This window comes from Xiphias gladius, chromosome 19, assembly GCF_016859285.1.
Source record: "Xiphias gladius isolate SHS-SW01 ecotype Sanya breed wild chromosome 19, ASM1685928v1, whole genome shotgun sequence".
Taxonomy (NCBI): domain Eukaryota; kingdom Metazoa; phylum Chordata; class Actinopteri; order Istiophoriformes; family Xiphiidae; genus Xiphias; species Xiphias gladius.
In genome coordinates this window covers 27,528,917-27,545,651 of record NC_053418.1, presented here as the reverse complement: position 1 = coordinate 27,545,651, position 16,735 = coordinate 27,528,917, and the positions used below count along the sequence as shown (strand labels likewise).

The 16,735-nt window shown below is 39.3% G+C and overlaps 2 protein-coding genes across 6 annotated transcripts; one reads left to right on the top strand and one right to left on the bottom strand.

Annotated features, from left to right (window-relative positions):
* Positions 1 to 1,361: 1,361 nt before the first annotated feature.
* Positions 1,362 to 11,982, top strand: fam151b (family with sequence similarity 151 member B). 5 transcript variants are annotated; one of them, XM_040154169.1, is made up of 6 exons: positions 1,362 to 1,557; positions 1,840 to 1,965; positions 6,281 to 6,440; positions 6,518 to 6,735; positions 8,506 to 8,641; positions 10,656 to 11,982. In XM_040154169.1, exons 2-6 carry the CDS (start codon positions 1,845 to 1,847, stop codon positions 10,768 to 10,770), a joined length of 750 nt encoding a protein of 249 aa, XP_040010103.1. In that variant the 5' UTR covers positions 1,362 to 1,557; positions 1,840 to 1,844; the 3' UTR covers positions 10,771 to 11,982. The 5 variants fall into 5 exon arrangements, with proteins under 5 accessions (XP_040010103.1, XP_040010104.1, XP_040010107.1 ...); XM_040154173.1 differs by lacking the exon at positions 1,362 to 1,557 and adding an exon at positions 6,021 to 6,129 and having other exon boundaries at positions 1,858 to 1,965; XM_040154172.1 differs by lacking the exon at positions 1,362 to 1,557 and adding an exon at positions 6,021 to 6,159 and having other exon boundaries at positions 1,858 to 1,965.
* A 2,008-nt stretch (positions 11,983 to 13,990) lies between these two features.
* ankrd34bb (ankyrin repeat domain 34Bb) lies at positions 13,991 to 15,805 on the bottom strand. Its single transcript, XM_040156091.1, has 2 exons — positions 15,603 to 15,805; positions 13,991 to 15,488 (listed from the first exon to the last, which is right to left on the bottom strand). The coding sequence occupies exons 1-2, from the start codon at positions 15,803 to 15,805 to the stop codon at positions 13,991 to 13,993; spliced, it is 1,701 nt and encodes a 566-aa protein (XP_040012025.1).
* Between the last annotated feature and the right edge of the window lie 930 nt (positions 15,806 to 16,735).

Sequence of the window (16,735 nt, the reverse complement as noted above, 5' to 3'; positions counted from 1 at the left end):
TAAAAACACTCAAAAAAGTACAAGTACAAAAAAAACCTACTTTGTTAACCAGGGTAAATGTAACTTGTTACTTCCACCCCTGCCAGCTGCAGAAATATACTGTACTGGATCTCTAAAGAAGCCAAGTTCTGCCACATAAAGATAAAGAAAGAAAGAAAAAAGGAAATAAAGAAAGAAATAAGGAGAATAAAATTCCACTGTTCAGTGCAACCTTTACCCTATTTTTACATATTTCTTAATTGTTCCTATTTAAACCACCTACCATAACTTATTCATTAAAGTCATCATGTCAAATATAATTTGTTTATGATGAAAACAAAAGAATTGGACTCCCTTGTAATTTGAGACTGACTGTCTGAAGGCTTCTGTGCAGGTGGTGTTGATTAAATAAAAAATGAAATGTTTGACGTGATAAATTATTAGTATGTATTGTAAGTCACTGTTCTTGCTGGCAATTTACGTAAAATATAAAATCCAGACATATAATTCTAAAGTCATGGTCTGATTCCAAATTGTGACAAATGTATATTACTGTTTTGGTAAAAATAAACATTTGCTGTGTTTTGCTAAAGTACTGAAAAAAGTCAAATAAAATATTATTTGACTTACCTTTCATTTTAAAATACACCAAATGTTTTCTGTTTGGATTCAGGTCAGGGGACGTACTTGGCCAGGCCATAGTTCACTTTTTTTCTTTAAAAACTTGTGTGATTTTTGCAGCATGTTTCGGCTCACTGTCATGAGGAAAATTCCTATAAAAATGTCCCTAGCTCTAAATCTTTTGCACTCATGCATCCCCATAGCAGCACCCTCCCACCTCCGTGTTTAAAAGTCGGCACTATTCAGTCACTGTGGTAGTCCTGATCAGGTTCATGTTAAACATGCTGGACCCCATCTGATCGAAACAAATGTCTTTTGGTTTCCTCTGACCAAAGAACGTGCTGCCAACATTCATCAGGCTTCTTTTCATGTTCTTTGGCAGATTTTCATCTGCAGTTTTGTTCAATTTTGTGTAGAGGCTCACTTTATGCAATCTCCTTCACACCGTCTTATCACTCACTGAAACGCCAATTTCAACAGATATGTGTGCCAAGTCAAAAGCACTTACTTGCTTGTTTTTCAATGCAAGGTTGCATAAATGGCGAATTACGCATAGTGTTATATTACAAGGACAGCCACTGTGCCCTCTGTTATTGGGGATTCGAGAGTCCACAGGATGAAATATTGAGAGATATATCATCTTAAGCACTGCTATGCCTCTGCTGCCTCTGCGCAAAATGACATCGCCAGACTGTACAGAAAAAAGAGAATGGTCACAGAAAGGCACCATACTTAGTGAGGTGTCCATGAGATCATATCCTCATATTATCTCCCTCTTTGTTTTGAGTTTCCTTTTTTTCAGTAAAAACGAGGTGAAACATGGATTTGTTAATTAGTTGGATAAAATGGGTTACAGACCGCTGGTTCCTTTATTTAGAAAAAACTTGTAACCGGAAATGTAGTTTGTGTTCCTGCTCCTAACTTGACTTCTGTGAGCTCGTGTTTTTACTCGTGGAGGTGAGCCATGAAGATGGCGTTTTGTTTAACGTTCGGGTGTTTTAATTTTAATTTAATTTATTTGGAATTTAAAGGGTAAAATAACCAAAAATATCTAAAGCGTGTGAACAATTTTCAACTGCGCTCCAGGATAGTCACAGCAATCTAGCTAGCTAACATTACAGCACCCTCTCGGTCTACACGTCTTTACTCATGTTCAGCAACCGAACTGCAATCGCGCTGGGAGAATGTAAAGTGGCGCAAATGTGGCGGTGGAGACTTAAAGCAACTTTTTGTTCGCAGGGGGGATGTCTGACCAGACGCTGGAGTACTTCTTGAGTCAGAGTCCGACAAAACAGAGGGACGCCGCCGAGATTAAATGGTCGCACGCAGTCAACAGCAGGAGAAGGCTGACAGAGGCTCTCGCAGGTGGATATATACCGTATTTCCCATTAGAACACAGTGGGCATTTGTGTACAAATCATTTTTATACAGCGTCCCTCATTTTCAGAGGCTCAAAAGTAATTGGACATTTGGCAGTGGATCGGTTTCATGGCCAGGCACTATTTCATGACAAATTAAGCAGATAAAAGGTCTGGAGTTGAATTTGCATTTGGTAGCTGTTCATGGGAACTCTACATATGCGATCCAAAGAGGTGTCAATGCATATAAAGGAGGCCATCATTAGGTTGAAAAGACAAAACAAACCTATTGGACAGAGAGCAGAAACTTTAGTTGTGGCCAAATCAACAATATAGTACAATCTTAAAAAGAAGGAATGCACTGTTGAGCTCAGCATCACCAAAAGGCCTGGAAGACCACGGAAGACATCGGAAGTGGATGATAACAGAACTCTTTCCTTTGTGAAGAAAAACCCTTCACAACATCAAGTTAGGTCAAGAACACTCTCGAGGAAGTAGACGTATCACTGTCAAGGTCTACAATCAAGAGACGCATTCATGAATGTCAATACAGAGGGTTTACCACAAGGTTCAAACCACTTCTAACACTAGAACAGAGAGGCCAGATTACACTTCGCCAGAAAACATCTAAAAAAGCCTGCCCAGTTCTGGAACATGATTCTTTGGATAGATGAAACCAGATTAACTTGGACCAGAATGATGGGAGGCAAAGAGTATGGAGAAGGAAAGGAACCACATCATCTGTCAAACATGGTGGAGACAGTGTTATGGCATGGGCAGGTATGGCTGCCAGTGGAACTGGGCAACTGGTGTTTATTGATGGATTGACTGCTGATAGAAGTACCAGGATTAATTCTGAAGTGAAAAGGGCTTTTCTATCTGCTTAGATTCATCCAAATGCTGCAAAACTGATGGGACGGTGCTTCACGGTACAGATTGATAATGACCCAAAACATATTGCGAGCTTTTCAAAGAAATGGAATGGAAATTCTTCAATGACCAAGCCAGTCAATTTAACATGCTTTTCATGTACTGAAGACAAAATTGAAGGCAGAAAGACCCACAAACAAGCAGCAACTGAAGGCAGCTGCAGTAAAGGCCTGGCAAAGTATTTCATTGGAGAAAACTCAGCATCTGGTGACATCCATAGGTTCCAGACTTCAGGCAGTCATTGACTGCAAAGGATTTTCATCCAAGTACTAAAAATAATCCTTATATTTATAATTATGTTGGTTCTTCCAATTACTTTTGAGCCTCTGAAAATAAGGGACTATGTATAAAAATGACTAATTCCTAAACGGTTAATGTGATATTTTTGTTAAACCCCTTGAATTAAAGCTGAAAGTTTACACTTAAATCACATCTTGATGACCATACTGACAACAGTACTAGTGGTAGTTATTTGTGTCATTGATATACAAGTGCCCCGCCAAAATACTGTTGCTGTGGAAACAACACTTGTAACAAAAGAAAATAACTTTTTACATAAAACATGGCAGGTGGCTTTGGGTCTGTCCCAGTACCCACCCTTGCAGTAACCAAGTGCCTTTTAAGGCTGCAAGCATGTGTAGTAGAACTGAAACTATCAAATAGACAGATTTTATGTATCAAAAGACTAATCAAAAAAGTAATCTGCAGATTAATTGGCAATGGAGGAAAAAAAGGTGCTCCAACCTTACGGCAGTACAGTCACAATGAGATGACGGTGAAAAACAAATGCACATATACTGAGAGGAGGAGACCAATGCACTTTATAAAGCAGTTAAATCAAGTTATCTGAACTAGATATTACACTCCAGTACCATCGTCCATCAATAAATCCTACCTTCTAATATCCAGTTGTTGTTGTCAGAGAGACAGTGATTTAAATCTATGGTGATTTGTCAGACTGTGTAAGCTGTTAAGGTTAATCTATCCTTCCATATACACCCACTTTCCAGGTTATTAGATATACTTTAAAAAAAGTTTCAAACATTAATTGATAGAAATGGGGTAGAGAGAACTTTAGAGACACGTCTCCACATACTACGAATCAACAGCCTTCCACATATGCATAAAGTTGAATAGACACCTCTCTAAAAGAGCTTGAACAAAAACTGAACATTAGAACCTACAGGAAGGTAGGTTTAGCAGGCATGCCTACTGAACTGGACACTTTTACAGGGTAATCACACCTATGTTTCTGAGACAATAGCGGTTTTTATGGGGAAGTAAGGAGACTGGCCTATCCAGGCCCCATACTCACCAAGGGGTGCTATAAAGTAGCCCATAAGATCACACCCTACTTTGCTTATTTAACCATAAGTTTAATTTGACTGGTTTTTAATGATGTAAAACACTCAGAAAATATATTTTATATTTTAAAGATATGATTTAATGTCATGCAGTGGGCCTCTCCACCAGCTTGCATTGTACCGTTCCTACAGCATTGTCTGTCTGGTACCCCTTTGAATGAATAGATTTTTTCAGAAATGTTTAATTTTATCATAAATAAATTAGTCAATTATATAAATGGCAGAATACATTTGATGTGATCTGTGTCCCATTTTTGAGTTAGCAGGATGGATTTTTTTTTCAGAGATAACTGGATCCACTGTGCTACAGTCTTCAGGGGATAAACTATTGCAAAAATTGAATGAAAACAAAACTCTGGTACACAGACGTTTTAAGGGCAAGAAACTTGTTTTGGCAGTCTTTGGCAGGTATGCCAGTGCCAAACAGAAAGATGGACATCTAAAAGTGCTCAAAGCTTGTATTTAGTCTGTTGTTTGGAGTTAACTGAATAATTTATTATCTTGGAGTTGAACCAGGTAGGTATAAAAATGTATTTTTGTGTGTGTGTTTCTCTCTCATCGTGAGAGTGACAGAAAAAGTAGTTTAATATGGTGGATTTGTGGCTGTGAACTGCATTATCATAGTGTGAGGGATAAGTCGGCAATACTGATTATGTTATTAGCTCCACCAAGGAGATTGTGTGATCACCTATGTCTGTTTGTTTCTTTATTTGTCAGCGAGATTACGCAAAACCTACTGAACCGATTTGCACCAAACTTGGTGATTTGATGGAGCATGGGCCCAGGAAGAAACCATTACATTTTGGGGCAGATCCGGATCATCTATGAATTTAAATTTTTTTTCTCTGAAGTGTGGTGTATATTGTTTGACACTGGCCTAAGTGGAGGTCTGCGCTTTACTGAACATATTTTCTAGTTCATACTGTGTTCAAATTGTTGACAGTGAAAATTTTTTTGTTGCTGGTTTAGCTATTGTTGCTGGAGTGAAATATTGTTTATTGATCAGTTCAGATCCATGGTGTGTGCTCTCTTTGGTACTGAAATGATGTTACGGTTTTTGCCGTTTGGATGTTTACTATCTGCATTACTGCCTCACATGCAGTTTTTCAGTGTTAAACTAGTAGTAAAGACCTGTAGCACCGGTCTGTGTGCAGTAATCCTGATGTGGGTATTTTATGAATCAGGCTTGGCAGCACCCTAGACTGACAGACAAATTGCTTTCCCATTACCTGGGGAGACTGTGGACAGGATGCACAGACTTAGAATCCCTTAGAATCCCATAAAATATACAGATATCATATGAGAAGAAGATCGTAAACTCCTTGTTGCGTAGCTACAAAAGAACGTACGATACTATAGGATATCATAAATGAATACTAAAATCATTTTAGGTAAGACACAAAATGTAAATACACAGAGCAAAACTATAAGTTACTATATGAATATTTTAAAGTGATATTAGAAATTACATGATTTTGGTATTACATGGTTGCGGTATTATAAGTAGTACATTACTTTCAGCTCATTGTGCGTTACTAAACCGTACCGTGTGATCTAAGTCCCACCAGAGAAATTAGGAATATTATAGTAATATCCCAGAGCTAAAATGATAAACATTGAACTACATGTAGTGTTCCGATTGTTTTATGATTCAGTAGACATATGTTTGGCAATTTCTCTATTGTGTTTATGAACAATAATGCTGATATATTATCCAGTGACATGGTAGGAGGGCTCATGAACAAAGTCTTGCCCCTCCTGTTCTTAGGTCACAACAGAGGATGGACATAAAACAGTGCATTAAAGGACAATACCAGCTTATTACAACTTGGTCAAGATTTGATGGACAAAACAAAGAAAATAAGACCCAAGACATGGTAAACTGGAATTTGGTCTGAATGGAAAAGGCAAGATCACAATGTAAATTCAAAGCTCTATGAACAGTGAGAAACATTTTTCTTTTGTGTTGACCCAGCAGTTGTCCTGAGTTCTTCACTGACCGTTTTGACCAACAACTTTCACCCTTAGGTCCCACTCATATGATTGAGGCTGACATAATCATGAGAAGTCATGACCCCAAAGAGCCAATCATGGCACATCCCCCCGACACAGACAGTGACATCACACTGAAGGAGTGGCTGGAGGGAGTGAAGGCGCACGACAAGGGAATAAAACTAGACTTTAAGAGGTAAGACCAAATTCTATTCCTTGTAAGTAATGTGTGGTTGTGTGTGATGCTAACACTGTTGTTTACTCTCCATCCAGCCTGGAGGCAGTGTCTCCATCTGTGGTTCTGCTGGAAGAAGTGCTGGCTGACCTGAGTCGTCCCCTGTGGATCAATGCAGATATCCTTTCTGGTCCTGGTGGACGGGCCAGACCTCTGGAGCCTCAGGCTTTTCTTTCTGCTGTGAGAACTCTTCCCACAGACACTGTGCTCTCCCTTGGCTGGACTACAGGATGGACTGCTGGGGCAGATATCCCAGGTGAAGACACTTCATTACCACTGGCTGTGTTTACATGGAGATCTTTATTCTATTGATTTTAGAAGAAAAATATAGTAACACCTCAATCAGAGTAATCATTTTGAGAGAAATGTATTCATATTCTCTAGATGAAAAGAAACACCAGTCTCTGTTCATTCATGACTTTTGTCAAGCCAAGTCAACAGTAGACCATCAAGCTGCTGCTTCAGTGCTAGACTGTAAATTGCTGTATTGAGGCCAATACCAGCATCAGTGTTTGAAGAAGTTGCTTTGGTGCAAAATCAAAACAGTAAACCAATAACAAGTGGTGACTGCACTACAATTTAGCAGTACTATTTGTATATATATATATATATGTGTATGTGTGTGTATAATATTCATCTTTATTTGGAGAAATAAAATTAATGGGTCTCTTTTTTTTAACATTAAACCTGCAGTGTGCACACGATACAGGTTTAAGATTATTTAACTAGGAGAATACTAAGGAATTTCAAAATGCAGGATGAACACAGGACCTAACAAAGGACAGAAATGCATTGTGCTTCATTTAATGGTTAACTCTTCAAACAGCATCAAATATCGAATCCGCTCACTGAATCTGATTTCAGTATTGAATCTGCTTATCAATCTGGATCCATTCAAATTGCTTATTGAATTTATTTACGTTTAGCGTTCAACTTTTGAAGAACAGAAGTTATAAAGAACTACAGAGATTCAGCTGTGTTACAGTGACAGCGTAATAAATGACTGTTACAACTTGAAAATCAGATAAGATATAATTCAATTCATCACAAAATGTTTGTGCCAGAGACTCTCAGTATGGTATAGACAAATGTTCATAGTAGCAGAAAATATGATATTTTGGTTACATATGGGAATAAATATGTAGTTAACAGAAGCCTGTTGACTTTGGCACACCTTATTTTTCACACACTACTTTCTCCAAATCCTGGGGGTCCTGATTCAGAACTAGAGTTAATTTTGTCAGCTAATTTTAGATTTAGTCTTAGTCTTAGCTTTTTATTTTTTGTCCATTTTTATTCGACTAAAACATTTTAGTCTCGTCTCAGTCAAAGAAAACTATAAACATTTTGGTCTAGTTTTAGTCGACAAAACACCTGACATATTAGGCAGTCATTTCGTGACTTTAGTTGATAACAACACTGATCATTTTAGTTTACTTTTAGTCAAGCCCAAGAATGGTCATTTGAGTCAAACGTAAGGAAAATGCTCTCAAATATGATTTCATCGAACTGATTTTAAGCTAAAAGAAAATTCAAATGAAAATAAGCCACAAAATGACTGGCAGCAGCTCTGCAGGTGAGCTGTATTGACACAGACTGGGCACGGGAGTAAGTAATGTTTCTCAATTGTAGGTAAAGTGTACTGCAGAAAAGAACAATGTTGAGTGTTAATAAAACTGGAAAATATATGTAAGTAAAAGTATGAACCACAAGCACATGACAAATTAATATACTGAAGATGACCATTTATTTATTATGACCTGTTTTTAGATGACAACTCAGTACTGTAGCACAGAAAAGATAGGCTTAGATACACACATAGCACTTGTTAGTAGGATACATTCATGGTTGATTGCATACGGGATTTAACGACGACAAGAAAAATATAGAATTAAGCCATCCTTATCCTTTAAACCAGTTCCTGACAGAAAACAGTGTTACATCTTGAAAAGATTGTTTGTGAAACCTGTAGATACTGTGAGAAGACAGCTTGAATGCTGACATGTTTTCTTTTAATTTTTTTCAGGTTACAGCTGGGATATGGTGCATGTGATGGAGGAGATATGTAAAACCCTTAAAAATCCAGTCACCTTCCCAGTACGCGCAGCTCTCCTGGCCCAGTCGTTCTCCCAGCTCACATGGCTGCTGCAGCAGTCAGACAGGTAATTATCAAAACAGTGAGGCTAGTCAGTCACAGACACTGTGTTGAAAATCCTCCTTCCTACTCCATCATAGCTGGATGGGACATAGCCTCAACCAAACAGGCCATAAACCAAACTGATCAGAGGCCTGGCTCAGGCCTTTCTCTGTCTCTTCCTTTATCTGTTTGTGACAGTACACTCTTTCTCCTGTTGACTGTATACTGGAGGCATTATTTATGTAAGTGATGAGTATTTGTTAGAGTTATCGGTTTTCCATGTAGAATTAACATTTAATGGTAAAGTATTGCTATTTGTTTCAAAACTATTGGGATACCTGGGTTTATATATTATTGTTTTCACTTTCCTAATAACCACAAATCAACAGTCAACAACCAATGTGAAGTGGAACTCCATTTAAAGAGGAACAGTTGAAAGACTCTCCTCTCTGGTCTACATGCTTACATTGGTGTGCTAATGCAGAGGCTCTTTAACCAAACCCAGCTATCACAAAAGTTGCATATCAGGAAACTGGTGGCGTAACTACAGTCACTGCTCTCCAGAGCTGACTGAGGAGAAAAGCTTTTTTTCTTTCCAAAATCAACTTGAAGAAAAGACTGAGGCTGGCTGGTCAGCTCTCCATGTGGTTAAAGGCAAAAAAGGTATTACATCACGTAAAAGGATCACAAAACGTGTGACACAGCGCTACTAAACATTAGCATCTAGCTATTTTCCTCGACCCTCTATGATACGAAATTACAATGGTAGCATAGACAAAAAGGTATTGGATAATTAGCCAGGTAAAAATATCATAAGCGACATCTCAGAATAGTGTTTTGGTCAACTTGCAAAACGAACAAACATATGACGTGGGAGTGTTCTGATGTCAAATTATGCTCCCAGGTGGTTACAGTACACGCATTGCTTACAGAAAGTAACACTATAGCGTCTCAAAATAATAAATGATCTGCCTTTTCCAAATATCAGGTAGATGAATGTGGCAGGTAAACTCTGTGTGTGTTTTTCAGCGGAACTTCACAACAGTCCAAACAGTTATAATCCAGATGTGATTGTATATCCATGTGAAAAAGAGTATGTGGGCAGGGTTTATTAACTAGAGGGATTTAAAACAAATCCTTTAGATAAGATTGGATTGCTCAAAAATGGGCATGGCTTGGCAAATATGGCAATGCGATACAGAGTTTAAGAGTAAAGGAGCTGCTTATCGGCCTCCTCCCCCCCCTGTTTCTGTGTGTTGTTAGACCAGGAGGAGGAGGATAGCAATTGAAGTAATTCTCATTCTTTTTTTTTTCATTCTTTTTTTCAGCACCCCTCTCACACACCTCCTACTGCCTTGCTAGCTACCCACTATCTAACGGTCAAATGTGATTTGATATAATGGCCAGGGTTAGATGGTCACCTCCTTCTTCCTTTGCTAGCAAGTTTGGCTTGAACAGATGCAGTGACCTTTCCACCAACCCAGTGTGTCTCAGTCATCCTGCATAGTGTGATTTCTAGTGGTATACTGCTGGACTTCATCCCCACCTGGGTTTCCTTCTCGCCTGTGGCATGTCTGGAGAGAAGCAGCCTATCTGATACCTGGCCTCTTGGTGGATGTCCTCCCTTACAGTGAAGCATAGGATTTGAAGCTGGCAAAACTTTGGCCACAGAAAAATGGCACTTTTCAATTTATCCACTCTATATGTCTCTCCCATATTATTGCCTCTTGAGAGGTGTCTGTAGCCCACATCCTTCATTTTTTCAAAACCAGCTTAGACTGATATTGTACATGAATTCCACATAAACCAAAAGCAGTCAACAAAGGCATCACAAGGAAGGTAAAGGGGAGAGAAATAAGTTTAATAAACACACGTCTGCAAGTGGTAGTCTTTGTTCAGTTGTGGTAACTATCACTGTTCCTGCGCACAATTGTAAACTGCAGATGACCTCTTGAATGAGTAATTATTTCCTGCACTGTCATATGTTAATACCTTTGAGCTGTTGATTTAATGTTTATGCTTTCCCATGTTGTTCACAGGTACACTCTAACTGTGTGGACCGGTCAGAATGACACGTTTATACCAGAGGACTTGCTGCCCTACAAAAAAGAGATTGACATTAGTAGGATCTACTATGACCTGCCGGACTTTTGAAGGACAGAGATTAGTATGACATTGCAACACATTGCATCATGTCCAGCACAAACACATATTGAGAAGGTGTCTGGCTGTGGTTTCTTAACTCTTAACAGAAGACTGATGCAACCAGGTGGAGAGAGGAAAGTGAACCTGGGAGGTCAGGACCAGCAGTACTTTAATGACCTTTCTGGTTGAAAATCAGTTTCACCTCTGACCTCACCCAGCATCACTAATGGCGGTGGTTGGTCATGGTCAGAAATGTGCTCTGTTGCACCTGTAACCACACCAAGCGACAGGTGTACTCCAAGACCCGTTACATCACTGCAGCAAGGAGGAAAGTTAAACCGCTGGAGGTCAGCAAAGACTGGATTTTCAGGGGGTGTTAAGCTGCTCTTTAGAGTATCAAAAGAAAAGTACTTATTATGCCTCCTAGTATTTTATTATCATATGTTATATTATTGGATACTTATTACTGATGCTTTGATGTGTAAGTAGTGCTTTATTGTTGTAGCTGGTTGAGTTGGAACTCATTTGAACTATTTTATACTTTTTGGTAGTTTTATCTATAAAAATGCGCCACATTTTAAGTTGATATGAAATTGATTTTTGTACATAAAATCTTAATATCCAAAGTAACTGGAAATGAAAGGTGTAAAATAGATGTAATTTGACTCAAAATATTTCTCTCAGAAATGGAATGACGTATAAGTATAAAGTAGTATATAGTGGTAAGAGATTACAAGTACTTAGTTCAGTACCTGAGTAAATGCACTTCAACACTTTATAATATGATTATTTAAAATTATGGTCAAGTTTGATTAAGTCACAAAATACAACGGACGTGTCAGGGAAAAATAAAGTTACTTTAGGAATATTTGTAAAACATAGTGATGTTTGAAGTTAGTATGTGAAGTTGGCTGTAAAATTGCTAAACCTACCAGAAATGTTCTGAGACTCAACTTTGTTGATTTGTTTGTTTATTTGTCAGCAGATTATGCAAAAAGAACTGAACTGATTAGCAACTAATTTGGTGGAGGGATGGGACTTGGGTCAGGGAAGAACCCATTATATTTTTGTGCGGATCAAGATCCAGGGGTGGATCTAGGAATTTTTTATCACTAATTTGGCCTGGGTCCTGCTGAATAATATATCACATATCATTCTGCATTTAGGCCTGATATTTGTATTCACACAGAATTGGAATTGCTCAAATAAACCACTTAATAAAATGACATACTAAAACATAGTAGACGTATTTCCTTCTTTGAAGCTGATGGAACGAGTGTTTGTCCTCAGATTTGTGTCATTAAGCTGGAGGTAAATATTCGTTTGTCTGGAGGCTGAAGCTCAGTGGTGAGCAGATATTTGAGGCTTATATCAAACTGTGAGGTCGAAGGTATCAGTAGCTCTCTGGTGATCACTACTATTTCCTTATGTACCTTTCACCACATCTAAGTTACACATCCCGATACAAAGTCACTCAAATATTTGGTACAATGTATATTGAAAATAGAGAGAGTAATACAATACAGTTTAATGATAAACACTGAAGGTTGAGTGTACCACTGAAGTGTTGCCACTTGCAACTCTGTATATGTTGACAAGAGTATCTGAGAAGGTTTTATATTTTAAAAGATGCAGATTTACTAACTGGTGATTTAGTTAAAAGGTTATTTTAAAAGGGTAAGGTCTGACAACACCGAGAGCAAACTGAAAAAATACATTTTTAAGTGTTGGGCTGCTATTTTTTCCTTAGTGTGCAGCTTATGTTGATTAGTATCCTGTTATTCTAACAGTGATTTGCAGTGCATGTTTAAAATTTAGATAATGGATATATTATTTATGCCTTTGCATAGAATATATTGTCATCTTGAATAACTGATGATTTGTAGTATAATGAACAATAACTAATCAAACTACAATTAAGCATTAATTCTTAAAATATATTTCACACAAAGCACTTTTCTTTTCCAACAATGGCAATGACAACCAGTAGACGAAAAGTGGATGTTTGTTGAGCTGTATTCACTCTGCACTGTACTCTCTCTGATGCAAGGTCATCTCAAAGATGAAGTTATCTGTAATGTCACAGCCAAGTCTCAAATTTCTTTAGTTTGAGAAGAAAATGCCTTGTTTCTTCATTACATAGACACACAAATGCTTTTGGATCAAGTCGGAATCATGAGATAAAATCCACATATTCCGCATAAACCATTTAAGGCTACTATAAATAAGATAACATAGTTTAATGTATAGACTCTTCAAATATATTTTATTTTTATTTTTATTGAGCAACCATGGAGCTTGAGCTTAACATTTCATTCTTACCCTTACAAATAGCAATATGACGAAAATTCTTAACCCAAGATCCCACTTACTTGTCAAAGCCAAAGTTGTGACATCCCAGAGTTGAGGCCAGGAAGCAGAGTTGCAGTCCTACACGCTTCTCTGCAGTTTCCGTAGAGCTGACACCCTCCCAAAACTGCCCAACGTACTTATATACTTGCTTGCCTTGTTATTTCTTTCACTAGGACAGTTGCTGACAACTTTACCCCCAGAAGCATCCTAGTTGGGCTCCCATACATGGCTGGGCTGTTTTTAGTTATAGTTTTTAATTTTATTGTATTTATTTTTCAAGGATCACATACAAACACCATTAATCCCATACAAAGAGAAGAGATCTTTATACCTTGTTTAGCTATTATCTACTTTCCATCTGAAGTCCCTTGGCAGGTATGCACAAACATTGCAAAACATGACAACACGTGAAAGCTGTGGGAAACACTACAACAGTGAAATGGCAAGGACCCTGGACAACACACTTAATAAACACCAAGAAACAGATGACATCAGCTGCCTGTGAACACTGGTAAAAAACCACTCACAAAAGGGATCACTGGCCAGGATTCATTGAACAGCTGGAGTAAGATCAAGGAGGACATCTGCCAAAACCGGGTTTACCATGTCTCCCCTCCATTTAGAAGCAAGTAAGTTGGACCTTGTGTTAAAAACTTTTTTTTTTTTCACAAAAGCTGTTCTGAAAAATGTTACAGTATATAAATTTAATATATGAAGCATTTCTTAATTTTTTCAGAGAATTATAATGCAAATTTTCACACAGAAGTTACATGAGCTAGCATCAGCATTACTATGGTGCTATAGGTAATGCACCATAGCAATGTATGATACGGGTAAGAGCACATACATCTCCTCCTGTTACATGCTACATTTTATACTAGTGGCCAAAAGTTTCCTTGAAGTTGACTAGCTGTTTCATCTGCTCACTCTGCATTGAGTGGCGTCTCCACAGCATTTTCTTGGCTTTTAGATTCCTTGGGAAAACAGGTGCAGAGGGTAGAATATGCTTTGACCCTGTAAGAACACCATTCAATGTCTTGCTACTTCCACTCAAAGGGTTGGAAGAGCTAGAGCTGACCCCAATATCTGGTATGGGAGCATGCGGATTTAGAGAAGGGAGGTATCCAGGGCGAGTGTGGGTAATTTGATCCAGAAGAAGGGCCCCTGACCCTCTTCGCTCAAGCCTGGCTGTGTCTCGTCTAAGGAAAGAGCTCTCCAAGGACTCCCTTGATCCTGACACAGTGGAGGACCTGATGTTGACCAGCTTGTGCCTTTCTGGTACCACTCCTGTTCCACCAATGTTCATGGAGCTGTTTTCCTGGCTGCCAAACTGTGGTAACTGAGAGTCAGAACTGTAGTGGTTGATACCAATGTTCCGCCAACGGACAACATTTTGCAGACTTGAAATATTCAGTTGTCTAAGACAGGCAGAGGAATCTTCATCCACAGAACTGGAATCATGGGGAAAGCGGAGACTCTCTTGAAGCAGGTTTGGATGTGAAGCAGAATGCAGTGAACTTGCAGCATTGTCATATGACATCTTTCTACCAAAGCCTCTGCTTCCACTTCCTCCCCTATTTTCATTTCCTGACATGTTCTCTAATGCTTTCAGAAGCCCTGTTGTGTCTTTGACATCGATACTGTGCTGGTGTGACACAGCAGGAGGTCTTCCGTGGATGGCAAGGCTATTGACTCTGAAGGACAACTCCTCCTCAGGTGTAATTTCCACTGGCTCCTCTGTCAGAGAGGAGGCCTGGCTCTGCTGAAGCAGCAGGGAAGGACTTTTGGACCACTGCTCTGAGTGTAGTCTATGGAGATTAAGTCGCTTATCCATACCAGGAACATGTAATGGACCAGGATGTTGGATTGGAGAACTGGGTTGAGATGTGACTAGGCCAGGCCCTAAGCCTAAACACTGGGAATCCATGAGGCCAAGAAGGGGACTACCAGGCTGAGGGAAAGCACTAGCTGAGCAGCCCTGTGGAGATGTTCGTAGCTGGACGTCATGTGCAGACATGGAACCAGATGTTCGGGTGTAGTGCATACGCTCCTCAAGGTCAGGAGGTGGAGGGACATTGAGGTACTGTTTTGTCACCTGATGGCCAGATGGCAGTTTGTTGGTGGTGATGATGATAACCTCCTTACCCTTTGCTTTACAGGAATCCAGGAGGACCCTGAGGACATTCCTGTTTCCTGAATTGACTGCATAAACCAATGCTGATAAGCCTGCATGATCCTCCAGAGTTGGATCAGCTCCACTGCTCAGAAGGAGTGACAGAATTTCAGCTCCAACTTGTTCAAGGCATGCATGCATCAGAGCTGTTTTCCCTGTCTTGTCTTGGATGTTTGGATCAGCACCATTTTCCAGAAGATACCTATTGGGAGAGAAGATCACACTTATTACACCAGGAAGGTGGAAGCTCCTAATCCTCAACAAAAACACATGCTTTCAAGAGTCAATGGCATTCATGCATCCTGATAGAACATACCGAACCATCTTGTGTTTGGGTACACTTTGTGAATCTGTATGGCGTGTCTTACAGGCCACCATAAGCGGTGTCTCGCCATGTTCATTACTCTCGTTTATGTAGGCCCCTCCCTCCAAGAGTAGCCGAGTCAGACGCAGACGACTCAAACAGACTGCCTTTAGAAGAGAATTGCCATCCGTTCGAACTTCTGTTGACTCATCCATTGTTAGGATCTTGGCTGCCTCTAATCCACCTTCAGTGTCTGTGATGAAAGACTCACTTGTCTGTCCAAAGGATAACGCAGCCGAGTGCCTGCAATAGAGGAAGAATAATACTAAGTTCTCAGGTATTGCCCATCAGGTGGGCAGCTGTTGGTCACTTTAAATTCTGGCTCCTCGGTCCACACCAGAACTTCAATTAAACTACAGACCCCACGTGTTTGATGCACATCTTTTTTACTCTCTTCTCCAAACCCATCCCCAGTCTTCTATGCACATAGTTATGTGTCTTTACACTGCGATACTATGCACTTACTATGCACATGTAAATATTATTTTTTCTTACAAATGCAATGTACAAACATAGTAATTGAGTTATCTTTCGTTTCTAATATATATCTTACAGCACTGTATATTGTCCACTTAGATTGTCATACTAATTTTTTGTGCCTAATATGTACTGTATGTAATGTACAGCTGTCATTTATACACATCCTTGGGGAATATAATTGTCCCTAGTGGCACAATTCTATCAGAAAATGCAGTGTAAAGGTCGAAATTAATAGACCTTTTCCACTACAGGAACTTAAGGGTCCATTAAAATAGCTCCATCTTTATGCAGGCATATGGCGCCAAACACATTGAGACACCAGTATTTTCCTGTGGCGCACAGAGGTTATTTCTTCGACTGCCTAGTTTGGTATCTAGTTGGCTTGCAGTTCACCCCAGTTCAAGTAGAGGCGCAGAAGATGGTGTGGCAATGTGAATACAGCGGCGCACTGTAATTTTTGAGCCAAAGATAAATGCGTTTTGTGCTTACCACCACCCCACCTGGTCAAAGCAAGTCAACTGTTCAGTGCACTTTTTCTCCATCATATTTTGGCAACCTCTCTACAATCACAAAACTCCCTTTATTTGTGTTCTGCTCATCTTTCC